At 38.9% G+C, this 17,663-nt stretch overlaps 1 protein-coding gene across 2 annotated transcripts in view; it reads right to left on the minus strand.

The window, feature by feature from the left end:
- Positions 1 to 13,166: 13,166 nt before the first annotated feature.
- Positions 13,167 to 17,663, minus strand: part of PINX1 (PIN2 (TERF1) interacting telomerase inhibitor 1) — an 87,007-nt gene continuing 82,510 nt past the window's right edge. For both annotated transcript variants that reach the window (XM_029938591.1, XM_029938596.1), the window contains one exon: positions 13,167 to 13,876. In XM_029938591.1, the coding sequence (XP_029794451.1) occupies positions 13,400 to 13,876 (477 nt within the window). In that variant the 3' untranslated portion in view covers positions 13,167 to 13,399. The remainder of the gene's footprint in view (positions 13,877 to 17,663) is intronic.

Below are 17,663 nucleotides of genomic sequence, written 5' to 3' on the forward strand. Positions count from 1 at the left end.
ATGTAGACAATCATCTCGCAACTCAATATAAAGAGGACTCTTTATATTGGGGAAATATTAAAGGGGAAAGATTTGGACACTTAAAAAGGAAGATATAAGAATGTCCAATAAGCACAAGAAAAGATGCTCAACATTATTAGTTATTAGGGGGAAATACAAATTAAAACCACAATGAGATACTATTATAAATCATTATAATGGTTAGAGTTAAAAATATTGAGAATACCAAGTGTTGGTGAGGATGTGGAGAATGCAGATTTCATAAACTGCTTTTGAGAATGTAAAGTTGTAGCCTTTGGAAAACCGACAGTTTCTAAGTTAAGCAACCATTGATCATATGACTTGGCCATTCCACTCCTAGGTATTTCTCCATAAGAAATGAAAGTGTATGTCCAAATAAGGACTTGTATTTGAATGCTTCAGAAGATTTAAGCATGATAGTATACAACTACAAAAAATTCATATGGCCATCTGATAAATGGATAAAGTGGTCTATCCTCAAGTATAATTTACTTAGCAATAAAAATGAATAAACTACAAATACAGTAACACTACTGAATGCCAAACACATTATGCTAAGTTGAAATGATTCCATTTTTATGAAACTCTAGAAACAGTAAAGATGTAATGATAAAAAGTAGATCAGTAGTTGCCAGGGGGTCAGGGCGTGAGGGAAGCACAGGAAAGCTTACTGGCTCATAGACATATTCTATAACACAGTAGTTGCAGTGATTGCACAACTATATCCACTTCTCAAAACTCATCAAATCGCACTTAAAAATGGTGAATTTATTTTTTGTAAATTACACTTTAATCAGTCTGACTTTAAAAATACAAAATAGAGCACAAGACATGGGTTTCTTTGAGCTACAAGTGTCCCCTGCCCCCAAATACAGATAAGTACAGGAATAAGAAGAAATCATTTCATTTGCTCACATGTTGTCTATGACTTATTCAAAAATATTTCTTAAACATGTATTAGGGAATAGGTACTGTGTTAGGTGTTAGGGATACAGTGAGAAAAAGCTTCTCGCATGATAAGTATTGTAAAAAGCACACACTCAGTGCCAAAAAGAATACAGAAAAGGGACATGTAACCCAGACCGAGAGTGGTCAGGAGAGTAGGGGGCTGTGAGCTAAATTGTGAGTGATGACTATATTGTGTTTCTTTCCAAACATGTTCACATAATGATTCTCAGGGATAGCTAAGAGCTATGTAGCCGAGAGGAAACAGTAGGGACTTTAGAGTCAGGAAGATGGGGCTATTTGCTAGCTGTGTGACCTTGAGAAAAATGCCAATCAAGCACAATCTCTTTTTTTTCCAGACTTGAAATCTGGGTAATCATTATTTCCTATGAGTTGTTTTGAGAATAAAGAGAAAATAATTATAAGCCTTCCAGCTTAATAAAGGAGTCATTAATAACTGATAATGAGATTCACATATCAACCATCCCCCCTGGTTACCATAAACCTCTTTCTACCATCCTGGGCAAATACTAAGAAGAGGAAAGAAGGAACCCGGGCCCCTGAAACTCAAGGTTTCCATAGTGTCACACATGACCAACAAACAGAGTTGGTGTCGTGGTCTGTGCAGCCTGAGCGCCTCTCAGGAACCAGGTAGAAGGACCTAGCCAAGGACCTGGAAGAGGACACAGGAACGCATCTAATCCTTCTCCTTTGACCCAGAGTGGTTCTACACCAAATTGCCCCTCTGACTTGCATTTCTCTGTGAGATTTATTTTCCTTTTTTTAAATAAAGTTTTAAATTTTAATTCCAGTATGAGTAACATACAGTGCTTTGTTAGTTTCAAGTGTACAACATAGTGATTCAACAATTCTTAAAATTTTTTTGATGTTTATTTATTATTGAGACAGAGAGAAACAGAGCATGAATGGGGGAGGGGAAGAGAGAGAAAGGGAGTCACAGAATGTGAAGCAGACTCCAGGCTCTGAGCTGTCAGCACAGAGCCCGACGCAGGGCTGGAACCCACAAACCATGAAATCATGAACTGAGCTGAAGTCAGACGCTTAACTGACTGAGCCACCCAGGCGCCCCTCAACAATTCTATACATTACTCAGTGTTCATCATGATATGTGCTCTCCTTCTTAATCCTCATCACCTGTTTTACCCATCCCCCTACAAACATCCCCTCTGGCAACCATTAGTTTCTTCTCTATAGTTAATCTGTTTCTTGGTTTGTCTCTCTCTTTTTGTTTTCCTTTGCTCATTTGTTTTGTTTCTTAAATTCCACACGTGTGAAATCAGATGGTATTTGTCTTTCTCTGACTTATTTCACTTAGCATTATCCATCTTGTTGCAAATTGCAAGATTTCATTTTTGTATGGCTTAATAGTACTCCATTGTGTATATACACCACATCTTCTTTGTCCAGTCATCTATTGATGGACACTTAGGCTTTTCCATAGTTTGGCTGTTGTAAAAAAATGCAGCTCTAAACATAGGGGTGAATGTATCCCTTTGAATTAGTGTTCTTGTATTCTTTGGGTAAATACCCAGTAGTGCAATTAGTAGGTTGTAAGGCAATTCTATTTTTAACTTTTTGAGGAACTTCTAGATTGTTTTCCACAGTGGTTGCACCAATTTGCATTCCCATTTCTGGTAAAATTACAGAAGTTTCTTCCAGTTCTAAAACTCCAAGATTCATGAAACCAAACTCAAAACTCTAGGTCTAGTAAAAAATTTAAGGTCACCACTCTTGACTGCCCTCTGAAGAGCATAAACTCTGGCACTAGCTCTAACTCTGACCTGTCACATGTATGCCTCTATACAAAGGTGTCATGCTACCCATGAACACCAAATGGGCTTGCAAAATCTTTGAAGTTGACAAATTTCTCCTGAATTTAGATACATAAAATTGTAAATATCCAAATGAAGCATATGGCTTTAGTTCTTCCAACTTTTATGACACATTTCACTAAAAGGTAAGCTTCAAAATGCCTGGGATCATGTCGTTGTCATATCTGTATTCCTAGCCCCTAGCATTGAGTCTTAACCACTTAAGCTTTGTGGAATGACTATATGAGCACCTTTGATGACACTCTCCCACATCATTTTGTATGTTTCCTTTTACCTGTTAATTACACTGTAATTGCTATGAAGGCACTTTTCATCCCCAAATGGACTAAATCACACATTGAATTAATTCAATTATTAAAACAAAAATCAAACATAGTATCCAAAACCCTTCCAGCAGCAAAAAGGGGTTGGACCCAGGGGAGATAACTATTCCATCTGCCAACTTTATGAACTGGTGACCTTGGTCAAGGTACTTCACAACTCTAAGCCTATTTCATCATCTATAAAATGAGGAATGTAATGATATAGCTCCTACAGGATTGAGGTGAGCAGGGTTGCTTGTCTCAGGGCACAATATTTGGAAGGCTCCCCTGATTTGGAAGACCCACTGGGTTATGTGGCCAGAGTACACCCATTCTCCCTCTTCCAACCCTGTTAACATTTGTTCATTGCAGATTGATAGTGCCTTGCCTCATCACAGCAGGATTTTGTAAACCTTCCAAGCTAAATTGCAACAACTTGCTCCACTCAGAGCTGCCTAGGAGACCCAGACAAGGGCAGGATCCTGAAACCTGTCACCTCAGAAGTCTGAGTCAATGTGACTACACCCCACCCTGCCCCAGGGCCTGCTCAGAGGTTACCTCCTCCAGTGAGGAGCCCTAAGCATTCCTGGGACTCTCATGTCTTCAGGATGAACTGACCACACCTTATTTCATCCTGGAGCTCGTCAGTCATGATAAAGAATCACTGCAGCACATAGAAAGTGGTTCTGGAGCCCCGGTGGTAGCTCGGCAGGGCACTGGCAGGACTTCTGCTGCTAGAATTTCCTTATCTGAGAGGACACCAGTTGCACTCCCATGAATGGGGTCCTCAGCTTTTTGTAAGAATTACTTCTTCCCCCTTGTGCTTGGAGGACGAGAGAAAAATGCATCAAGGGCTTTCCATCAGTATTTTGTTAGGTCCTTTTTTCATCTAATGCCACAACTACCACTCAAGGAATGGGGGCTTGCAAATTGGGCCCCCAGTGATTCCAGTGACAGGGTGACAGTCATAAGGAGGCCTAGCGGAGAAATGGGGAGGAATTCATAATTAAGCTGTCAAGTTGGGTGAGCAGGTCTTACATATGCCATATGTTATAGTGTCCAGAGTTTGAAGGAATGTAGAAACTGTGGCCATAGCAGTGCACCCGATTTTTCATCTTCATCCTGGGATAACACTAGGTCTTCAGAGTATGGGCCCTGGCCTAGCTGGAGTTTGTTCATTTGCTTCTTCACTTAAGAGTTCCCCTGTATCTGTGATGTGCAAGGCATTGTCCTGGGTGCTGTGGGGATACATAGATTAACTTCACCTTCAGAGGAACCAGACCTGAAGGGGGAAAAATCATACATCTAAGTTCTAATGCAGGGTAGACTTTCATGAGTCAGAAAGCAGTATGAAAATTCAGAGAAGGGAGAGATTGCTTCTGAGAGCTTTTTAAGTAAAAGCTGGAGAAACTGTTGATGACATCTGAGGCAGGTGCTGAAGGCCAATAGTTAGAAAAGTTTCAACTCAGCTGAGAGAAGAGCTCAGGGAGCATGTCTGCATTAGCCCACACACTGCAACCATCCACATTTTGGCACTCAAATGCAACTCTGTTCTCACATACCCTTTTTCACATGCTGTCTCTCTCTGGCTCCCCCCAACTGACCCACTTCCCCTCACTGGTCCCTTAAAGGCTTTGTGTATGTTGTTTAAGTATATTCAATATGTCCTAACTAGATAGTACACTTTTATGCAAGGAGTCTAGTCATCCACTTTATTAGGACACGACACTAATTTGCTCACTAATAACTGAGCTTTATAAAAGTATACATCAGAGCACCTAATCTGACCTTCCCATCCCCACACGTCAACACAACAGGCTCCAAACTGCAGTGGCTGCAGAACCTGAAAGATAAACAGGGTGACAGTGGAGAACATCTTACTGAAATCCAAATACAGCGGCTGCTTGCTGGTCCAAGGGCTGAGTTTTCTTGGGCAGATTGTGCTGAAACACTTCTCTGACACTGTTTAAAAAAAAAAAAAACAAAAAACCAACCAACCAACCAACCAAACAAACAAACAAACACAAAACAGGTCCTTGCTTGCTCCTGCTGGTGTCAGCCAACAGGTGAAGGAAGGAAGAAGTAGAGGTATGTGCTGTGGTCTAAAACAAATGCTTAGTTTGGTTTCATTTTTCAGAAGCATTAATCTTTCCTATAAATTAGAAGAATTTGTTTTTTAAACCGGCAAACAAGTTTTTTAAGAATTTGAGTGACTTGTCCAATTTTCCACCAACTGTTTGACTGTGTTGGAAATGAAAATCCATTGAGATGATTTTTTTTCTCAGACTGGTGCAGACACCAAGCTGAGCCAGAGCTCCACTGAGAATTTCTGATGTGCAGTGTACACTAAAGTATTTTATACAGTTCATAGTAATACTAACTCAAGCTAATTGTAAAACTCTTTACTATTTGCCAGTTACTTTCAAATATATTCTCATTGTAGATATTAAGTTGTTGTATGTAAGCCTTATAGTAATCACAATGCAAAAACGTATAGTAAATACACAAAAGATTAAGAGAAACAAATATTAAGAGAAAGCTTACCATTGAAGAAAGTCACCAAACCACAAAGCAGGAGAGCAAGAGAAGAAAGGAGCACTTGAGAAGAACTACAAAAATAGCCAGAACAAATGGCAGTAAACATATACCTATCAATAATTACTTTAAATGTAAACAGATTAAATTCTCCAGTCAAAAGACATAGAGTATCTGGGTAAAAAGCAAGACCCTCTATATGCTGCCTACAAGAGATACATTATAGATTAAGGACATACAAGATATTCCATGCAAACAGAAACCAAAAGAAAGCTGAAGTAGCTGTTCTTATACCAGACAAAACAGACCTTGAAACAAAGACCCTTGTGAATGGAAGATAATAATAAAGGGGTCAATTCAACAAGAGGATATAACTTTGGAAATATTTATACACCCAACAAAGAAGCATCTAAATAAATAAAGCAAACATTAACAGACCTGAAGGGAGAAATAGACAGCAATATAATAATAGTAGGAGAATCTAATACGTCACTGACATCGATGGATAGATCATCCATACAGAAAATCAGTAAGGACATATTGACCTTAAATGACATGGATGGACTTAACAGATATATACAGAATATTCCACCCAAAAGCAATGGAATATACATTCTTCTAAAATGCACATGGAACATTTTCCAAGACAGATCATATGTTAGAGCACAAAACAAGTCTTAACAAATTTAAGAGGAATGAAATCATACCAAGCATCTTTTCTACATGAAGAAAACTGGAAAATTCACAAATACATGGACATTATACAATATGCTGCTGAACAACCAATGAATCAAAGAAGTCAAAAGAAAAATTAAAAAATACCTTGAGACAATTGAAAATGGAAAAATGTAATATGCCAAAATTTACAGGATGCAGCAAAACAGTTCTGAGAGAGAAGTTCATAATGATAATTATTTACCTCCATAAATAAGAAAAGTCTCAAATAAACAACTCAACTTTACACCTCAAGGAACTAGAAAAAGAAGAATAAATGAAACTCAGAATTAGCAGAAGGAAGGAAGAAAAAAAACAAAGATTAGAGCAGAAATAAATGAAATAGAGACTATATTAACAACAGAAAAGATCAATGAAACTAAGAGGTTCTTTCCCTTAGCTAGGGTAACCAAGAAAAAAAGGGAGAAGACTCAAGTAAATTAAATTCAAAAATGAAAAGAAGATACTACTACTGGTAAGATGGTAAGACAGCAATACAACAGATCATAAGGGACTGCTATGAACATTTATATGCCAATAAATGGGACAACATAGAATAGAAAAATTCCCAGAAACATACAATGTACCAATATTTAATCTTCATGAAATACAAAATCTGAAAAGAATGATTACTAGCAGAAAATCTGAACAAAATGATTACTAGGAGATTGGATCAGTACTCAAAAACTTTCCAACAAACAAAAGTTCAGGACAAGACAGCTTCATCGGTTAATTCTACCAAAAATTTAAAGAATAATTAATACCAAGCTTTCTCCAACTCTTCCACAAAATAGAAAAAAGCAAAACTCTTCCAAACACACGTTATGAAGCCAGCATTACCCTGATACCAAGACCAGATGAGGATGCCACAAACAGAAAAATAATTACAGGCCAATGCCTTTGATGAACTGAGGTGTAAAAATCCTCAGCAAAATGTTAGCAAACCAAATTCAACAATACTTTAACAGGATCATACAACATAACCAACTGGGATTTTACTGATGAATGTGAGGATGGTTCAACACCTGCAGATCAGTCAATGTGGTACACACTTCATTAACAAAATGAAGGATAACAATCATAGGATCATCTCAATAGATGTAGGAAAAGCACTTGACAAAATTCAACATGATAAAAAACATTTTAAAAAGTGGGTATAGAGGGAACGTATCTCAGCAAAATAAAGGACATATATCACAAGGCCACAGCTAACATCACACTCAATAGTGAAAAGCTGAAAAGCTTTTCCTCTAAGATCGGGAACAAGGTAAAGATGTCCACTCTCACCACTTTTATTCAACACAGTATTTTAAGTCCTAGCCAGAGCAATTAGGCAGGAAAAAATATATAAAGCACTCAGAATTGGAAAGAAAGTAGAACTGTCATTATTCGCAGATGCCATAATATTATACACACACAAAAAAACCCGTAAGACTCCACCAAACACTGTTAGGACTAATAAACAAATTTGGTCATGTTGCAGAATACAAAATCAATACATAAAAACTGTTGCATTTTGTTCCACTAATAACAAATCAGAAAAAGAAATTCACAAAGCAATCCCACCTACAACTATATAAAAAAGAATGAAATATCTGGAAATAAATTTAGCCAAGGTGAAAGACCTATGTATTGATAACTATAAGACATTAATGAAAGCCCTGGAAGACACAAATAAATGGAAAGATAGTCCATGTTCATGGATTGGAAGAATTTAATCTTGTTCGAATGTTCATACTCTACTACCCAAAGCAATGTACAGATTCAATGCATTCCCTCTCAAAAGTCCTATGGTATGCTTCACAGAAATAGAATAAGCAATTCTAAACTTTGTATGGAACCACCAAAGACCCTGAATAGTCAAGCAATCTTGAGAATGAACAAAGCTGGAAGAAAACACTCGTGATTTTAAAGTCTATTAACAAAGCTTTAGTAATTAAACCTGTATGATACTGGCATAAAAACAGATGCACAGGTTAATGAAACAGAGTGCCCAGAAATAAGCCCATATAGGGATGCCTGGGTGGCTCAGTTGGTTAAGTATCTATCTGACTCTTAATTTTGGCTCAGATCATGATCTCAAGAGCCACATTTCAGGCTCTTTGCTGAGCATGAAACCTGCTTGGGATTTTTTCTCTACCCCTCCCTCTGCACCCTCCCACCAAATAAATAAACATTAAAAAAAAATAAGCCCACACATATATGTTCAATCAATTTATGAGAGAAGAGCCAAGAGTATACAGTTGAGAAAGGGCAGTCTTCTCAATAAATGGTATTGAGGACACTGGGTAGCCAGAGAGAAAAGAATGAAGCTGCACCACTATATTACATCATACACAAAAATCTAGTCAAGACGGATTAAAGACTTGAACATAAGATCTGATATCATAAAACTGTAGAAGAAAACATAGGCAATAAGCTCCCTGACATAGATCCTGGTGATGATTTTTTTAAAAATCTGATGCTTAAAGCAAAAATAAACAAGTATGACTACATCAGACTAAAAAGCTTCTGCACAGCAAAGGAAGCCATCAACAAAATGAAAAGGCAACCTATTGAAGGAGAGGAAAATAATTGAAAATCATATATCTGATAAGGGGCTAATATAAAAATATATAAAGAACTCAATGGCAACTCATACAACTAAATAGCAAATAAAGAAAGAATAAGAAAAAAATATGATTAAATGAACGCACAGAAAATCTGAATAGACATTTTTCCGAAGACATAACAGATGGCCAACAGGTACACAAAAAGATACTCAATATCATTAATCAGGGAAATACAAATCAAAGCTACAATGAGATTATCACCTCACACCTGTTCGAATGGCTCTTCTCAAAGAGACAAGAGGGGCGCCTGGTTGCTCTCCTGGTTGAGCATCTGACCCTCGGTTTCAGCTCAGGTCGTGATCTCATGGTTCTGTGGCTCTGTGAGCACTGTTGGGGCAGAGCCTGCTTGGAATTCTCTCTGCCTCTCTTTCCCTATCTCAAAATAAATAGATAAAACTTAAAAAATGCTCTGTAAGAATAATAATAAAAAAAAGACAAGAAATTATATGTGTTTATGTGGAAGTAGGAAAAAAGGAACCCTTGTGCACTACTGGTCGAAATGTACATTGGAGAACCATTACAGAAAGCAGTATAGTTTTTTAAAAAATTAAAAACTACCATATGATCCAGCATGTCCATTCTGGGCATATATCTAAACAAAAACACTAATTTGAGAAGATATATGTGCCCCCATGTTCACTAGAGCATTATTTACAATGGCCATCAATGGATGAATGGATACAGAAATATATAAACACACAGAGAATATTATTCACCCATTAAAAATATAAAACCTTGCCATTTACAAGAACATGGATGGACCTTGAGGGCATTACGTCAAGTGAAACAAGTCAGTGAAGACAAATACCATGTTATCTCTCTTAAATGTAGAATCTAAAAAACATAAATAAAGAAAAAAACAAAATAAAACCAAGCACATGGATACAGAAAACAAGACTGGTGGTTGCAAGATGTGAGGATGGAAGAAATGGGTGAAATGTTTTTTTTTTAATAAATCAAGAATAAGTAAATAAAAGTAACAGTGACATGTGATAAAAGCACCAGCAACAGAACACTTTGCTAACAACAGGTGAAACTGGATGCGGCAACCGCCAGGACCAGGAGAAGGTGTAAGGGTTTGTGACCAGTGCAGAGAAGGGACGGAAGCCTCTGGTTCTCTGGGAGCAGCATTAATCTAGTTAAACAAAGTGAAAGAGGTCCTCTTACAAAACAGAATTTATCTGTAAAAGGGGAATACAGTAATGGTTATCTTGGTGGTGTGAGACTATGTGAGTTGTCACACAGGATTTCATAGAGTAATAATTATTATCTATTAAATTAACAACAACAACAAAAGAATAGAAAGGTATTACAAGACAACATTTTGGAACCTCCTTGTTGGATAAATCTCCTGAGAACCTATCTTCCCTCTTAAAACTGAAGAAAAGTACTTAAGGATACAAAACGAATATATTTTTACCGAGATCATTTAAGGCAAAAAGTAGGATTCATATGTTAACAATTTAAAAAAATATGCCTACAAAATGCAAACCTCAAGAGGATTTATTTCATTGTTCTGACTTCCACTTAGATCCAGTAAACTAAGTGTGCTGAGACACTTGGGAAAAATGAGAGCTGAGGATGTCTAGAGAAAATATGCATGTCCTTCAGAGCAAATGGTCACACTGTCTGCTATTTGCTGAAGATGTGCCTTATACTGAGGCTACCCATTTGATGATTAACACCACTTAGAAGTTATTTCTGTAGCCCAATAGAATAATTATCATCACAGGGGTGCCTGGGTGGCTCAGTCATTTAAGTGTCTGACTCTTGATTTCAGCCCCATGTTGGGCTCTGCGCTGGACATGAAGGCTGCTTGAGACTTTCTCTCCCTTTCCTTCTGCTCCGCCCCCTGCTCATGCTCTCTCTCTCAAGAAATGATAATAAAAACATAATCATCACAGTCTACAGGCTTGCTTTATGGAAGCTGTGCTTATCTTGCAGTGAGACTACCTTGGAATGCCAAAGAATGTCCCTTAAGCACCTCTGGATTCCAGTCTTCCCAGCTGGCCCCTTCACCCTATCTGACCTAGATGCACTGTACCCTGCTTCTTAAATAGCCATTTGCTTCCTCCTCCTGCACACAATTCAGTATATTCTCTTGGCACTCATTTTTATTAGTAAAAGAAGTGAAAGTTAATAAAAAGAAAAAACCTATATATATGAATATATATTTAAAAGACAGTTTCTTTTAGGTTTCACACATTCCCACTCCTTTCTGGAACTCTAGTTTTATAAACAAGATAGAACAAGAAGAGATAACTTGAGCATGTGTCTCTGTAAAGAAAAGCGACTTTAAAAATCTTGTGGGGCGCCTGGGTGGCTCAGTCAGTTAAGCATCTGACTTCGGCTCAGGTCATGAACTCATGGTTCGTGGGTTTGAGCCCCCCATAAGGCTCTGTGCTGACAGCTCAGAGCCTGGAGCCTGCTTCAGATTCTGTGTCTCCCTCTCTCTCTGCCCCTCCCCTACTCATACTCTATTTCTCTCTGTCTCAATAGTAGATTTAAAAGAACATTAAAAATTTTTTTTAAATCTTGGGTGTCTGGGGCACCTGGGTAGCTCAGTCGGTTAAGCATCCAACTCTTGATATTGGCTCAGATCATGATCTCACAGTTCATGAGATCAAGTCCCAAGTCAGGATCCATGCTGACAGCATGGAGCCTGCTTGAGATTCTCTTTCTCTCTCCCTCTGCCCCTCCCTTTCTCATGCTCTCTCTCAAAAATAAACTAAACTCTGAAATGTAAAAACTGTTTTTAAAAATACCTTGGGTGCTTTATTAGACTGGACCATAGCTGAGATTCTAAATTCTGGGGGGCCAAGATAAAGGCTCTGAATTCCTGAGAATTTTCTCTGTGGTGTGTATATGTGTGCGCACATGTGTTTAAATAACTAGCAGCACTATTCAGAATTCATAAGACTTAAAACCAAGCGTTATGTATTTTCTCAATTTTAGGCATTTCAGGGCCATGGTTCATAAGTAAGGTGTGACCCAAGAGTTAGAATCAAGAGCAAAAGGTCATCAAGCTATGTGGGAGTTCTGGTTCCTGCTACCCCAGAGCAATCTAGAAATCAGGTGGAAGACAGCATACAACTTAGTCCTCCCCGCCACCCCTCCCGGCTACGCTCCCAGGTCTGGCAGAGTGGGACAAACAGCAGTAAACTACAGGAGCAACATACAGAGCAGGTGGTTAGAAAGGGGGTATAAGAAAATAATGGGGGGGGGCGGCGCAAAAATAAGGGGAGAGCAGGGAAGAGGGAGTAAAAGGGAAAATGGATGAAGAAGAAAAGAAGGAAGAGATGAGAAGGAAGTAAGCAGAAGAGGGCAAAGAAGCTGGGAACACAATAGGTCTGGATCTCCAAAACTTAAGCAAGAGTTTTCTTTTTCACTTTGTGTCCCAAAGAGAGCGTGAGGGTGTCTGAAGCAAAGTGCACAGGGAAAAATTAACCAGCACACAGGGAGACTTGCCAGGGTGTGGGAGATGGCAGGAAAAACACGACGAGGTGACACCTTTCGGTTTGAGCAGAATGGAAAGATACCTTTTACTATGTATGTAATATTTATACTTTTAAGAACTTTCATAAGGCAATCCGAAGCTAGAGACTGCCTGACTTCCAGAGGAAGTTAATTTCATGACCTTAGATTCTCAGTACTTTTGAAACTCATGATCATTACAAATAAGGCACAGCCCATGACAGGGGACTATCCTTAAGCACAACCACATGGAAATATATCTGACAGCCCACACCTGGTGACGAATGGCTGAGGAGCGTCCTGAGAGACCTGGAAGGTTACACTGTCCTCAGAGTCAGTTCACTTCTTAAACTCTGTCTTTTGGGGATAAGACCTCAGAACACATGGCCATCATTGCTCAGTAGAAGAGAGGGTATTAAAACAATTTCCCCATCAAAACCAAACTAAACCAAACAATGCTCTGATTTGGGAATGTAATCATATAAATACCTGCTTGGCAAAAACATATGGTTGGCTATAGAACAAAAAGAACTATTTGAATCTAAACTATTGCCTCTTAATCCTTTAATTAGACTAAATCCTTGAGAAGGAAGCAAAATTCACTGTTACTGAAGGAAATCAAGAGCGAATACAGACTGTGACATACCTACACACACATGTGCACACACACATAACCATGTGTTCAAACAAACATGAAGAAACGCTCATGCTGAAGGGCTCACAGTCTAAAAAGAAATTTATTTGTTTATGAGAGCCAGGATTTGGAACAGTAGAAAGTTCTCTGGGAAGACGCTGGGGAAAACCTGGTGAGAGGGCGAGACTCAGCAACCCCCGGGCATGTCAAAGCTCTCTTGGGTGAACTCTGCTCTGACTTCAGGCCAAAGGTGTTTGCTTGCGGCGCACTGACATCTGACTGCCTGCAAATTCTCTGGCTCCAGAGAATTTATTCGGGGCCTTTCTTCTTCTTCTTCTTCTTTTTCACTGGTATTTCATCTAGTGTAACATCCATTGCTACTTCAACTTGTTTTTGTAGCTTTTTCTTCTGTTTCTGTTTTTTGGGCTTTGGGGCAATGTCCTGGTCGTCAGGTGGCCACACACAATCCTCTCCATCATCAGCAGCAGAAACACCAGAATTCTCGTCCCAACAAGGGTCTCTGAGCTGCCAATCAACTTGCTCTTTCTTCTTCTTGGCCTTGGGTTCGGTGTAATTCTCCACGTTTTTATTTTTTGACTCCTTCTTTCTTTTCTTTTCCCTTTTCCTTTCCACTTGGGTCTCCATGAGGTCAGGTCCTGCAGCTGTGATCTGTGGCTTGTTCTTTAGCTCCGCCATCCGCTTGGCAAAGTACTCCTGGATGGTGAAGGCACTGGTCGTTGTAGTGGAGGGTGTATTGCCATCTAGAACAGCAGGGCTGGAATCATCCTAAAATGGGGAAAAAAGTTACAACCAGTTAGGCATTGGCTGTTCACTCCTCATAGCATCCTGGAGGCCTGTGCACGGAGCTACTCCTACACAGCAGTGGACCAGGCTCAGTGCCCGGCTTCCTCCTTCTTTCCTTCTCTTGCACAGCTGAACTGCAGAGCATAGAACAAGGCGGCCAGACCCTGGCTGAACACTGTATGTATTCAAAGGGACAGAAGCTAACTTCATATTTTAGCTACCTAAGTCACCTCCCTGGAATTCTGAGTAAACAGCTCCTTAGCAACAATGTTATAAATGATGACTAAGTACTCAGAATCTCCCTTAAAGAACAGGGACACTAAAGTTCTCCAGCTTTGTGATTTTGTTGGACACCTATTTCAGCTCTGTTACTGATCGGACAAGTCTCTGTGCATTGACCTAGAAACACATATGACACATGTGTATGTGAATCCTTCTATTAACAGGAGCCCAACACCAACCAGAAGCTGGTGTGTCAAGGAACACCTGTATCCTCTGAAGGCAGAGGGTGGCCCTCCAGGAGAGAACGCACCACAGCTGGAAGTGAAGGTGTTCCTTCCTCCTCTCAGAACGAATAGGTTAGCATGAGGAGCCCATCTCCTCTTGGCTGGGAGTGGAGAGAAGGGAGACGGCCCCATTCCTACTCTGACATGGATTAGGTACTCATGGCTGTTTAGTTTTGCTTGAAAACGTGAAGAATTTACTCAGCTTATAACAGCTGGGATTAGGTGGCGTTTATATTAATTTTAAATAAATACATTGAGCTGTAAGGCTTTAGAGTCAAGAAAATTCCTAACTTAAGAGGCTAGAATAAAAAATGAAATGCTAGTATCACCATATGGGTTGTGGCTGGCTGGCAGTAAGGCAATGAAAACATGTGAGGGGAAAGAAAATACCTACAAGATAAAGAATATAAAGACTATGCTTTAAGTCATGCCAATATCTAGAACAACTGTGCCCACAGAAACTTTTAAAGTAATCAAGCCATTAAATAATAATGCTAAACATAGGTGTTCATAATTACCTGGCTTCGTCCCTCATATTCACTTATTTGCACAGGAAGACTGGTTGTCTGACCCTTTCATGTTGGAAGCGTGGGTAAATGCAAAACTGAATAAATCAGTTTCCTAATTAGGATTTTACAAATTATTCTGAACTTGGCCAAGTTCTGCCTGTGCAGAGAACTTTATTATAAACCAACACATATAAACGGACCATGCATTTTCTTGATACAGAACTCAAAACCCAGCTCAGTGGGGTTAACGTAGCATCCTTTTTGAAATTCCAGCAGAATTAACATTGCATCAATGAACAATTGGGCTTTGAGTGTCCACTGCCCCAGAGAGCTCTCGCTAAAGGGTACCTCACCTTGTATCAAAACATATCCAGTTAACACACATCTTATTTTCTTCAGGGCCCAAAACACAGAATCATGCACTCAATTTTTTAAAATGTGAAATGCAAAACGCAGAACATATAGAATAAACTAACTAAGCCTTGGGAAGAAGTTCAAATGTTACCTATCAGCATTCAATTCTGGCTGCAATCCCATCAGGTAATTGTGCAAAAAAAATTAAAAAGAGCGGCCACAGAAGAAAAAAACAAGGTCATTTCGTTTGCCTTTTTATTTCTTAAATGTTAAAAAAGCTGAAGTTCTGCATAGCAGAATGAGAAGTCTTCTCAAGGTCTCTTGGTGTTAGCTAATCCCAGTTTAATGGACAAGAATGGTCTTGCCTTCCATTTAAGGGCACACAACCACACCCAGACAGCAGACAGTCTGTGAAAGTGGCCCATTTATGTAAAACAGATCTCATTTAGTTTCATGGCATTAAAAGGAGTTTATCTTATGTGAGCCAACTCTTCTGTGTCTGAGGAACTCAAATTTAAATTATATCTTATGGCTCCTTACCTTGCTCACCTATTTATTACCTCCTGAATTCCTGCTTTTAACAGTTAAATCACAGGAACTAACTGCTGGTATTAATCACACTTTTAACTAGTAGGAAATGTAAGACTATTTTTGAGTCACTTGTTGAATTCTGCAGGCCTTTCTAATTCCAGAAAATAACTATGGTCATAATTAACTCCTTATGGTGATAAGGACTTTAATAACCATGGGCCACTGCACACTAAGCTTAGCAGGGCATGGAAACAAGCAAGAGGTGCCAGCACCCAAATCCTATTTATCTCACAGGAAGTGTAGGCAAAGCAAAGACTTGACGGGGAGAGCCATTTAATGCCAAGGGCAGCCACCCTCCCACACTACAGGAATGCATCTGTTTTAAAAACCATGGAAACAGTGGGAATCAGTTGCAGATCTGAATTTCTGTAGGAGCAGTGCCCAGGATTCATACTTCTAAGTCCATATTTTATGATTTTCTAAATGATAAACCTAGTTTTACTACAGTGGTTGTAATTCCAGTTTCTACATTCTTCTCCATAAATATGAAAAATGTACAGCTTTTCAAGAAAACCAGGACTTTTCATGTTTGGTCTCTACTTCAAAGTAAGTAAGTACTGAAAAAAAGCAAGAGTTATTTTCTAGTTGTTTGAAACACAGACAACTTGCATCTTTCCACATTTCCATTAAACACATAATATAACCTCATAAAAACCTGTAATAACAAATGTCACTTTAACTACTTTGTAAACTTTGAGAATGCACCAATTTGCTAAGTGTTCTAAAAACAAGTAAAAAATTTTACAAATAGCTTGAAAACTTCCAGTTCCATATAAAATTCTACCAAGGGAGATATGGTTAGCTAGTCATCTTAATAACCATTTTATCTAAGTTTAGGGATTCAGAAACTTCTTTTAAAAATTCTAATCTTGCTGTTAATTAATTGAGGTCCTCAGGTAAATCCCATAACCTTTCTAGGCCTCAATTACCTACTATCAAGTCAAAGGAGTAAGTTAAATGAAGTAACTCCTTTTTTTTTTTTTAAGGTTTATTCACTTTGCAGAGACAGAGACACATGTGAGTGGAGGAGGGGCAGAGAGAGAGGGAGACAGAGAACCCTAAGCAGGCTCCAGGCTCTGAGCTGCCAGCACAGAGACTGCCGTGGGGCTGAAACTCACAGACCACAAGATCATGACCTCAGCTGAAGTCAGATGCTTAACTGACTGAGCCACCCAGGTGCTCCAAAAGGAGGTAACTTCTAAGGTCTCTTAAAGACCTAAAATTTACTGATCTCTGAAGAGATGCTTGTGCTGGCCATTCCTCTGTGATAAAAGAGAGCAGAGAAGTATACAGTATATAAGCAGGCAGATCAACTGTGCTCACTGAAAACTACCCCACGGCTAAGCCAAGATGCAGCTGTGAGACTGCTAATCTACCTACAGTGTACCTGTGGAAACATTCTTACACCACTTGTAGGAACACACGCAGCACATCCAGTAAGACCATTCAGAGGAGCCGAAAGAGCCAAATACTGTTTTGTGTTGAACAGTTGTTAAGAATTTGTTTAAAAGAATGGACATTATATAGAGGCTAAAATCAATAAAAATTAAAAACTGGAGTGACTATTCACTGCAGGATGCATCTACTTTACACCTACATCCTGGAAATCGTCCCAAATTCTAAGAAAGGTAGTAAAAAATCTAAAACTTTAAGATTCTCTTTTTCTAGATCTTGGAGTGAAAATTTCCACTGATCTTACACATACATATAACCTTGTGTTCTCCAAAGGCACAGCATAGGGGAAATGCTAATGATTTTACCTGATTAGAATAAAAATGTGGTGGATTTTGGAATGAAGTCCCTTGGCTT

The sequence above is a fragment of the Suricata suricatta genome, chromosome 1 (genome assembly GCF_006229205.1).
Source record: "Suricata suricatta isolate VVHF042 chromosome 1, meerkat_22Aug2017_6uvM2_HiC, whole genome shotgun sequence".
In the NCBI taxonomy this organism is placed as follows: domain Eukaryota; kingdom Metazoa; phylum Chordata; class Mammalia; order Carnivora; family Herpestidae; genus Suricata; species Suricata suricatta.